Source organism: Gigantopelta aegis, chromosome 2, assembly GCF_016097555.1.
Source record: "Gigantopelta aegis isolate Gae_Host chromosome 2, Gae_host_genome, whole genome shotgun sequence".
Lineage (NCBI taxonomy): Eukaryota > Metazoa > Mollusca > Gastropoda > Neomphalida > Peltospiridae > Gigantopelta > Gigantopelta aegis.
Window position 1 is genome coordinate 5,871,068 of NC_054700.1, and position 11,906 is coordinate 5,882,973.

General features: G+C 36.7%; 1 protein-coding gene across 1 annotated transcript in view; it reads left to right on the top strand.

Annotated features, from left to right (window-relative positions):
- LOC121380435 (synaptotagmin-11-like) overlaps positions 1–11,171 on the top strand; it is a 33,971-nt gene extending 22,800 nt beyond the window's left edge. The window contains exons 3-4 of the mRNA XM_041509252.1: positions 3,254–3,377; positions 4,256–11,171. Of these exons, the coding sequence (XP_041365186.1) occupies positions 3,254–3,377; positions 4,256–4,563 (432 nt within the window). The 3' untranslated portion in view covers positions 4,564–11,171. The remainder of the gene's footprint in view (positions 1–3,253; positions 3,378–4,255) is intronic.
- Positions 11,172–11,906: the final 735 nt, after the last annotated feature.

Below are 11,906 nucleotides of genomic sequence, written 5' to 3' on the forward strand. Positions count from 1 at the left end.
CGCAATACACGCGGCGCGTCGATGCGGACTGTTTAGTGCTGTGAATGCGCATGTCTGCCGCTTGATCGAACACTGATTAAATCAACCATGAATACAATTAAACTGATCATACAGGATCTTAGCAACTACAAGCCGAATCAGTTATTTACGTGCGCGCAAAACTAATTGGGAAAGATTACCATAATTATCAAGAACTAATAATAGACGTCGGAAGATGCCAGCGATTAGGGAGTTAGGGGAGGCAGAGTTTCCCCCCCTTCCACCCCACCCCCACCCCCCGTTTTAAGACATTAGATTTTAGGCCGGTATGTCGTAGGTTCATATCCCAGTGCTACCTTCTACCCAGAGATAATTGTCACAGCTCAACGGAGAGGTATAAGGCCACTGACATACGAATTGTTTTTCACTAAGAAATAACCATTACTGCCTGGTTTGAATTTACAGCCCATATAGCCGACGTGGGCCTTAATTTGAATACGCACGAAGATAAATTAAAATGAATTAATACATAGGATACATGGGTCTCATTTTCGTACTAAGACATCTATGCTGTTTAAAAACTAAAAAAAAACACTAAAAAAAACCCGTAAAAAACCCCACAAACAAACAACCAATGAAATTAGCACAACCATAACACAATAAACCCACATAAAAATCCTTTTAAAAAACTACAAAGCAAAACAAAACAAAAAACCCTAAAGAGAAAACAACATTAACGTGGTATCATAAAGGCTGTGTCAAGTATACATATGCCATCCCTAAACAACGATGGTACATCTTGATGGCCTCGGGTAGTTCGTAGCTGCATATTAGACTTGCCATCAAAATCATCTGATCTTAATTCCATCGAACACGCTTTAATTATATTTAATATAATATGTCTTCGCAGTCTTCGGAATCCTTTCAGAGCTCTACTGAATCTTTGTGACGTAGGTAGCTATTGTCGTTTCATATTATGCAAGTGTGTGCTGTCTTTAGCGGCAGATTCGATTGACCTTCAAAGTCGCCTGATCTTACTCCGATCGAACACTCGTGGGATATTCATGGTTCGTGTGTTCTCAGTATAAGAAATCATTCTGAGACTCTAGGGGATTGTTTGTGAGATAATATTGTAATGACGTCTCAATGTGTTTTGTGTCTCAGGTCTAGTTAATATAATTATTAGCTCGTTAGTCTGTTTCTCGTACAGTATGATGCAGACTGTTAATGTCTTTCGTTTCTTGTTTAGCTTAAAGGCGCATACTCTAGTTTCAGCCCGTGAAAATGGACACTAAGTTTAATTAATCTACAAACCTGCAACACACGTTTAAATAAGATTGTAACGGAGAGAAGCTAAAGTATGTGATGTTTAAACGGGGAGAAATCGTCCCAAAAATTGACTAAAGATTGTGCGTTTTTAGAATTATGAAAAAAAGAATTTTTGGATGTAGGCTCTATCACTCTAGGTTCAATCATTTTACTGTGCAATTATATCAATATATCCACTCTTCTGTTCAGGTGGATCACAGGGAAATTGATCCTGCGAACGATTAATATTTCTGGATTAAAAAAAAAAAAAAAACCCAGAACGATAAAATATATGCCCATGATACTAATCATTTCAACAACTGGATATACACAGTAATACATTTTTATACTAAATTAAAAATATGCAAATGTGATCATGCAACTTTAAGATGGTTTTCGTTGCCAGTAAATAACGCTTAATATAGTTATCGATATCTCCACAAATTACCTGTGGCACTATGTGAGGGTCTTTTTTTGATTTTGTGACCTTTTCCTGATATATGTTTCGCTTTTTCGAGATGCGCACTTTGTCTCTGCGCATGTAGAACTGTAACACGATATTGTTTGGGATTCAGACTACTTTTTCACTCCTGGAAGTGCTTGTCACGTCTAAATGTCACAACTTATCTGAAACCGATATTTCATATTACTCTTCTGTTTTAAGCTTAAGCAAAGGTCTAGACTTGGAAACTAACTATATTATATGTGACGCCTCACGAATGAGCTTCTCGCCAATGTTAATCAATAAGACATTTTGTTTTTAACAGAATTTCCACGAATAATTTACTTTAAACTTCCAAAGGCAGACAGTTTAAATAGATGAACAAACATTTTTAAAAAATCGTAATAATTGTGTGTGGGGTTTTTTTTAATATTCTTTTCCAGATAACAACTGACAAACAAACAAATAAACATGAAAAACAAACTTTTATTCCTAATAATTGTGTGGGATTTTGGTTGTTGGTGGGTTTTGTTGGGGGGTTTGGGGGTTTTGTTTGTTGGGTTGGGTTTTTTTAGAGGGTTTTTTAATATTCTTTTCTGGATAAGAAACAGAGAAGCAAACAAATATGAAAAACATTCAAATAGTTATATCAATAGTCTATATCCCAGCTCTTACGATGTGAAAATCGATTACAAAAACCCTTAATCGATTATGTGGGGAATTATTAACTGTAATGGATCCTCCGGTTTAGATGATGGAATTGACATAACTATGTTGGGGTTGGGGTTTGTTTTTACGTGTACATAAAGATTTTTTTTTAATTAAATACTAATAGTTATTAAAGGTGAAACCAGTCGTTTGTATTGTCGAGATCCGAAGAACATGACAATTGGTGCACGGTCCTTATAGTTCAAATCTCTCTTATGTCTGTACTATTCTAACCGATGTGTAATTGAAAATTGATCGGTTGGTGCCAACTGATTATAATCGATGATCGATGATGAAACCCCAACTGATTCCAAACACTGCTGCTTTCACCAATATTATTTTCAAGAAAACAAAAAACCAAACACGAAAAGCAAACAAATATTTATATTAATTGTGTTTTCTTCAATTTGATTTTCCAGAAGTCAAACAGACAAACATGAAAACCTTACAAACGGTTATATTAATAGCATGTTTTCTTCAATATTTTATTCCCAGATAACACACATGAAAAACAAACATTCATACTGATTGTGTTTCCAGGCGCAGATCCCCCCCCCCCCCCCTCACACGTTCATGAAAATTGTTGGGTTTTTTACACTTATTTATAACTTTCATTTAAGTAGTTGCATGCATGCAGACACACCCACCCCCACCCACACACCCCCCCCCCACCCCCACCCCCACCCCGTACACACAATAACACACACACACCCCGCAAAAACAAAATCTGGTTTCTGCAATATTTCTTTTTACAAAAAAGACAATCAAATAAACATGCATGCTAATTGTGTCTTATCTTCATTGTTATATTTTCAGTTCCGGAGCCAGGGCCGCGGTGATCTGCTGGTGTCGCTGTGTTACCAGCCCGCGGCCAACCGTCTCGGCGTCGTCGTGCTGAAGGCGCGGAACCTCCCCAAGATGGACATCACTGGACTCTCAGGTACTCTTTAATTCTTACTATACTCAACAACATTAATTAAGCAGGTGAATATGAAGGACATTGGGGAGGTGTGTGTGCGTGTGTGTCTAGAATGGCGAGCGACATTTTTAACGTTGGGGGTGGGGGGTGGGGGAGGTTTCTAGTCAGGGTCCGGAAGATACATTAAAAAGAAAAATATTTGGGAGCCCCTGCGAGCACATACGTCTGTGAAGGACAAGTAGATGTTTTTGTGATTCTTTGCTAACGTCTTATTATTTTAATTATTTTATCGAGTTTTGATCATAGATGACTTCTCAACATTGTTTTAATAAAGTTTGAACTATGATACACACAGAAATCTTGCACACGGTGGGTTTTTCGAACACCTGTTATGGCAGTGATTCATGAGTGCATGTCATCACAACTGTACTTATTCTACTGAGCTACGTCCGGTGCTAGTGTTGATTTAGTAAACTAGTCCATGAGTGGCAGTCCTCTTTATGGCGGTGCAAGACGGGTGACTCTCTTTCTAGTAAAGGATCTCCTCGCGAGTGACTGTCCTCTTATAGACGATGCACTAGATAAAGTTTCATGGAATCAACGACTATTTTGTCAAATGCCCATTCGACTCTGTAGATATGACCTTGATCATGTATTAAGATTTTGTCTTTCAGATCCATGAAAACTTCTGAAATGCGCATTTGGTTCGTAATGATACTTGTCAATTTGTTGCGCTCTAAATCGTTTCTCAAATCATTAAGTATAAGAGTACGCCACAACGTCGATACCATTTTTTTTCTTTTGTAGGCCTATGTTGTTGTTGTTACCATATTATTTAAAGGGAAAATGCCGAAAATAGCATTATTTCACTTATTTTGTAAACACTTGTTCTATTCCAGACCCGTATGTGAAGATCTACCTGTTGTACAACGGACAGAGAATCGCCAAGAAGAAGACCCACGTGAAGAAGCGAACCCTGAACCCTGTGTTCAACGAATCGTTCCTTTTCGACGTGCCCTACAACGAGGGCCTCCAGAACATCAGCCTCGAGTTCCTCGTGCTCGACTGGGACCGCATGACGAAGAATGAAGTTGTCGGACGTCTCGAAGTCGGCGTCAAGTGCTCGGGACAGGAACTCAATCATTGGAACGAAGTCATGAATTGCCCACGCAAGCAGATTGCGGAGTGGCACAAATTGAAGGAGTAAATCGGCAGCGGAGTAAGACCGACGCCAGTAAAATCTGTCTCGAGAACCACCTGCGTGGATTATTTTTTAACCCCGCTAAAAATGTTGGTGGATAAATTCTCTATGGGGTTCTTTGTTTTGTTTTGTTGTTTTCCTTCTTTTTTTTTCTCTTTTTTTTTGAGACGAGAAAAGATAAGGTAAACTGTGTTCAGCATGTTTGATTTTGAAGGACGTGTAATTTGGTGTATATTTTTTATCGTTTTTTCTGACCATATATGTTTTGTTCTATGCCATTGGATAATGTGTATTTAAATATCTAGCCTCAAAAAAAAAAGAAGTAAATTGTTACTAAATATGTAAACTTATGATATTTTATCATTGAGATTTAAAAATCAAAAATTAAGATTGCATTCTGACTGAAGTCCGATCTTCGCTTTTTATCCATTATAAATATCTCATAGTCAATACGAAATATCGTTGGCTTAATTCAGATCTCCTTACCGCAAAGTGAAGTGAAGATCTGTATTCAGTCAGACTGTGAAGGCGTGTTATATATGCATTACAATCTATTTTTAGAATTTATGCACCCATCTTGGCTTTGTCTGTTCTCTCACAATCGGTTCATCTCTATATGCGTTTCTTTATTCTATATTGGCGTTAAGGAGTTTTGGTTTAATGTCTTGGCTTTTTCTTTGAATATGTATAATTATTACAGGAATAATTTCTGTTAGGTTTTTTCACTTGAAGTGCACATAGAGAAGCGAGATAATGAGGAACTCGTCTACGTTTTGAGAACTGCAATAATTAATCAAGATATTAAAAGTAAAATTGAGTAGTGTACTGTTACAGTAGTTCATACAGTGTTTGAAATGTTCTGACGTCATGTCTTTAGAATATTGACCAGCTACTGTGAGAAATTATATTACATTCAATAAAAGTGAATGTTCCTTTGAGGAAATATATATACATATACTGTTTTGATAAACTAAACTAAAACAAGAAACTAAAAATAACACCCAAAAACAACAACAAAATATTTTTTTTTTAAAGCTACAGCATGGACGTGCAGTCGTCAGCAATAATGTTGAATATGGAAAGAAGTACCTTTAAGGACTGAAACAAACAACAATTCGTCTTTTAATGTTAGCCAAATCTATAGAAATGTAATGGGTGCATTAAATGTAAAGAGTTTTCAAAAATATTGCACATCTGTTACTTCTTTTTTTCTTTCTTTCTTTTTTTCCATTATTTTTATTTGTTTTTCCTTTATAAACTATAACAGCGAAATGTATGTTACATACCTAATTAATGACTCAACACAATAAATTATTTTGTAAATTTAATTGTCTGTTTAAACAATCGTTCTTTCTATAGACTACTTATTTTAATGTAATATGTGCACAGTGAATATTCCTATGAACAACTTCTTCAAAATGTTGATCCAAGAAAATGTCATTCATGAGTGAAGCAATATTTATGTCGATAACTCCAGACCGTTTTGACTTTTTACATTTCTACATACTGTATATTACAACCACCCACCACACCCCCACCACCACACCACCACCATCTGTGCTTCTTTGTACGATTTCAGAGATTTAAAAAAACCCAGAATAATTTGAATAATGTTTTTTTCATGACACTCAGCACTTTGCGTTTATTGTTAATTAGGTGTTTTATGGTTGTCCACAAACATCTTTGGGGCTGGCAAACAAGCATGCTAAAGTAATACGCCTTTTGTTGAAGGGTGGGGGTGTAATGGAGGAATGCTTCGTCTTGTTATTCACGTTGTTTAGAGCAGAAAAGAAACCTGCTACTTGCAGTTCGCAGCAAGGGGACTTTTATATGACAGGGTAATTTCCGAAAGACAGCCCAGCACATACCATAAAGTTTCAACATAACAACCAGTGAGCACTAGCGGTAATGAACAAAAACAAACAACGTCTGATGTGCAGGGTTGATCCTGCGACTTCTCGCATGCCAGGCCACAACCTGTCACCGAGCAAAATCCCGTTGCACTTGTAAATAGATACGGATGAATGAAAACGATATGCCAGTTTCTAGACCTTAACCCAGTCACGAAGCACACTCTGTATCATTTTAGAAAGTAGGAATCTCTGTACAAAACAAAATCCAATGTGTGTATTACATGTGGTATGGTTTAGAGTTTGAAACACTTGTGTGTGAACACAATCGGAAATGATGTAAGATATTTTAGTATCTGCTTTTAAAAGTAGTTTTGGAAAATAGCGATCACGGGTGTAATCATAAAAGTTTAAGTGGTATTAGTATCTACAGGCGAAACATATTTAATTTTGGTAAAAAATACAGTGTTTGAAATTTTCATTCACTGCCCAGCTAAACAGTTTGACGCGATCTGCATGTCAAATTTCATTACTGCGATTACCGTGTTTTATAAGACAAAAATCAAGAACTTAAAACTATTCTACATGCTTCAATGTTTTACCTTTTACTCGAGATAACAGTTTTAAACTTTATCGATTGCTTTGTCTGGGTTCATGGTCCAGTTCCGAGGAGGAAGTGAAAGATGCATTTGAATATAGTTGAGATGGCACTCGTTATTACAAAACTGAAAAGTAAAATGTGTGTATGTGTATAAAGAGCAGTTAATATAACTGAGCAGGTGGTCTTCATATACAGGTTATATAAAAATTGGTTTGTATGCAGAAAGGGTATATATGAAGTGCCCTTTTATGGAGAGATATGGTTGTGATATAAGGTGTCAGTTATATTATGGCAGGTTCGCCTTGAATGTTTTAAAAGGCGAAGATCTCTTCGTCTGATTGGTGAAGTAGAGAATGTATTTGTGCGTTCTTTAATGTTGACGTATTATGTAACCAAACTAAATATTGTTCTTTCTTTCTCTTTGCCCAATATGGTCACAACCAATTTTTCAAAAACTGTACATAACGTGTATTGTGTTTGTATATTTTATGTGTGATACGATCATTGTTGTAAATAACGTGTCCACAATTCACCTGTATTACTCTCTCAGTGATATTATTTTGATTGGGCTTTGTTTCCTCAAAATATATATACTAATGTATTTGACGCGTTGTTTACAATTATGATGTATTGATGTTTATATATATATATATTGTCACGTGTATACGTGTTTACAAATGTGTTCTTTATTTACGTGTCAAACCAACTTTAGGACCCAAAATCAGATATTAATGAGGACAATATTTGTAACACACACAAACGCATGCACGCGTGCACGAACATTTTTTTTTTTTTTTTACTTTTGGGGAATGATAAAAAAAATCGGAGAAAGTATACTTTTTAGGGCTTCCGTAAATTGAACATACACAAGTAACACAAAAAAGCATTTATATAACAAAAATTATGAATGGGAGTGAATTGTACCCTTTCTGCTTCCAACCGAATATTGTAACTTGACGCTCAGTGCTTGTACACCGGTTTTCTGTTCTCAACAGTGATAACGATACGCTTTACTAGACTAGCACACGATCATGCCTGATGTAATATAAACGGACGTCACTAAAAAAATACTAACTGAGAAAACAATACGAATTTTTGTTTTGTAATTATAAAACAAAACATTCTTATAAAAAATAATACGTTCATGTAAATATTGTTTTGTGATTCGTAATTGTACATAAATAATCCTATTCTTGTTGATGTGTTTTTGTGTCATTTTACACGTGTACAGTTTGTTCACGCCTATATATTGTTCAAAAAGGAAAGTAAGTAACATAAGTGTCGCGTATTTCATCTCCCAGAAGAGGCAGAAATACCTATTCATATGAAAATAAATGTTTATGTTTCAGTTTGTAAGACGCAGACAAAATTAATTAATATGTACACATGTATTTAAGGGACGGATCCAGGAATTTGTTTGTGGTTTGTTTTGTTTTTGGAGGGGGGAGGGGGAGGTCAACTCGTGAAAGGGGCAGTCCAATGAATATTGTTTTAACATTTAGGGGGACGGGCCCCCTTGTTCCCCCTGGATCCGCCTCCTATCTAACAACGCCACTGGTAGTAGGATGTCGTTGTTATTCATTATTTATAACCACGAAATTAACTGTGATTACATCAGTTAAAGATGCGTCATAAACATAATTCTTGTGGCATGGTTATTGTACTTACGATATTTTAATTGCCAGGCGATAGTATTGGGTTTTCGACAGCACAATATTCTATCTTCTGGCAATCAAAATATCGAAAGTGTGCAATAACCATACATACCCCCTGTTTGTTTATGCAGTAGCTGACTTGTGCCATGCTAAGTTATGTTTCATGACGCGTTAAGGAAATCTGACTCAGTGAGAGGTGGGATTTAAAAAGTGTGCGGTTTTACATATTTGTTGCACACTTTTGTCAATGGAGGGAAACAACATAAATATGATACAAAAATTATTTATTACTAACAATGGATGACACATGACATGATTGCCTAGCAGCATCTAATTAAGATATTAATAATCATCTGTTTATTACCAGTCGTTGTTCTCTCTCTCTCTCTCTCTCTCTCTCTCTCTCTCTCTCTCTCTCTCTCTCTCTCTCTCTCTCTCTCTCTCTCTCTCTCTCTCTCTCTCTCTCTCTCTCTCTCTCTCTCTCTCTCTTGTCTCTGCAAAATGCAATGTGAATTCTAGAATTTTTATAGACATCTGCCAATTGTGCTGTTTGTTTGCTTTGTATAAACATAAATAATTGTGACATGTTGTTATTGCTTTGTGATATTAACTACATGATTGTGTTTGAAAATCAAATGTTACTACTGTCATACTACCATCTTTATTCACGTTGGTCGCTCATTATACATGAATATCTGAGAGGTTTCGTTAGGATAACATGATCCAGAGTAACATACACCAATGAACCCTATTCTTTGAAAATAACGAATGTACCCGTAACTCCAGGGTATCATCAAAGTTATTGGTTTGAAGCTTAATAACATTCTGTTCTTTATCTAAAGAAGACGTTTGTTATGTTTGACGACACCACTGGAGCACATTGATTAATTAATCATTGGATGTCAAACATTTGGTATTTCTGACTCGTAGTCATCAGAAGAAACCCGTTATATTTTTCCTTATGCAGCCAGAGATCTTTTATACGCGCTTTTCCATAGACAGAAAAGCACATACAACGGTCTTTGACCAGTTGTGGTTCTATCTAAAGATGCGTCATCGTTACTGATCTCAACGAACGTCGGTGAAGTCTTAATTAAGATATTGGCTTTCAGGATATTAACTAACGTGTTTACATCCCATAACTGGCTCCTACTAAGAGCGATTTTAACGGCTTAACGCAGAGACGTAGGCCACTACACTAATATACAATCTTTAACATTGTTTTGGACATACAGCCCAGAATTATTGTGTTCGCCTGACAGTGTGTTTGAACCTTATGTGGATATCAGCATGGAAATAATAGAAAATAAAAAAAAATGTCCTGGTAGTAATATACCTGATATTCATACTGTTAAAACTATATTTGCGACTAACAAGATTTGTTACTTGTAATCGTAATAATTCAAATAGGGGAATCTGGCTCGGACTGAATACCCGCGATGCGGAGGAACACTATGATAGCAGGGGTGTGCTCAAGACACAGATTTTGGCGCAATCATCGGTTAGCGGTTTAACGGGTCCTTGCGCCAAAACCAGTCGAGAACGTCAGTTGTCAGTGTGGAATCTTGAAATAATCAAATAATCGCACTTAATAGTCCTATTGTTATTCAAATAATGCAATTAACTATAAGATATTTTCGCAATGATTGAAACAAATATTTAACCACTGTTAATATACGTGTGTGACTCCCATCGGTCGTGCTTAGTTCATGTCTCTCTTTAACTTGTTACTATAGGGGTCTGTATTTACCTCAGCGCATAAATTATGCTAATATTGTATTCTGTATTAACCCGTCATATAAATTATGTTGATATTTTTTCTGTATTTCTTCCGTTGTATACATCATCATAATACTGTGGTCTGTTGCCCCCCCTCCCCCCTCCCCCCACCGCGCAAATCATGCTGACATTTGGTCCTTGTGCTTATATAAACTATGTTAATATTGGGTTCTTTAGACATTTAATTTTATCCATTATACTAATATTGGCTTTTGCATTACATAGTAATATTAATTTATCTATATATTGTCCCACCGTTTTTCGGAATAATGATAAAATTATGTCCTAATTTTTATCCCATCGTATATATTACGCTTGTTTTACACTTGTTTTATAGACCTATTTATTTCGTATATATTGTAGTGATACTGACTTCTGAATATACCCACCGAGTAGCCAAATACTAAACTAATATTAACTGCAGCTTTATTACATCGCATATTATTGATACCATGTCCCACACTATAATAGGATGTTAATACTAAGTTAGCTCTGTAGTCCCCCGATGTTCTTTTTATGGTCTTAACATTAGTGGACCCTATCTGTACTGTAGTAGCCACGAATCCACACTTTGTCGTAGATTCTCCACTACATAATGTATCCCCAGTAGTTCGGATTATTTTGTTATGTGATTCTGTACGATGTACGATTTCGTCAGATATTGTACACTGTGTTCAAACCATGTACTTATCAGTAAATAAAGAGAGCTATTCTTGTTGAAAAAAAAAACCCAGTGTTGTTGTCTTGTTTATTTGTAGTTCAGTGGGAGGTGGAACGTAGGCCAGTGGTAAAGCGCTCGCTTGATACGTGGTCGGTCTGAGATCGATCCCCGTCGGTGGGCCCATTGGGCTATTTCTCGTTCCAGCCAGTGAACCACGACTGGTATATCAAAGGCCGTGGTATGTGCTATACTGTCTGTGGAATGGTGCATATAAAAGACCCCTTGGTACTAATGGGAAAATGTAGCAGGTTTCTTCTAAGACTATATGTAAAAAAATACCAAATGTTTGACATCCAGTAGCCGATGATTGCTAAATCAATGTGCTCTAGTGGTGTCGTTAAACTAAACACACGTTTGTAGTTCAATAATCCACTGATCGTAACTGCCTAATGCAGTTTCTGGGTAAAAGCGGTACTTAAAGGTGTAGTGTCACAGTAAAACAAAATGTTAAAGTTTGTTTCGTTTTACTGGGCTAGTTTCAGAGTAAATCGGTGCTTTACACTGGATGTGGCGAGGCCGGGACGAATGCAGTTTCAGAGTAAATCGGTGCTTTACACTGGATGTGGCGAGGCCGGGACGTATGCAGTTTCAGAGTAAATCGGTGCTTTACACTGGATGTGGCGAGGCCGGGACGAATGCAGTTTCAGAGTAAATCGGTGCTTTACACTGGATGTGGCGAGGCCGGGACGAATGCAGTTTCAGAGTAAATCGGTGCTTTACACTGGATGTGGCGAGGCCGGGAC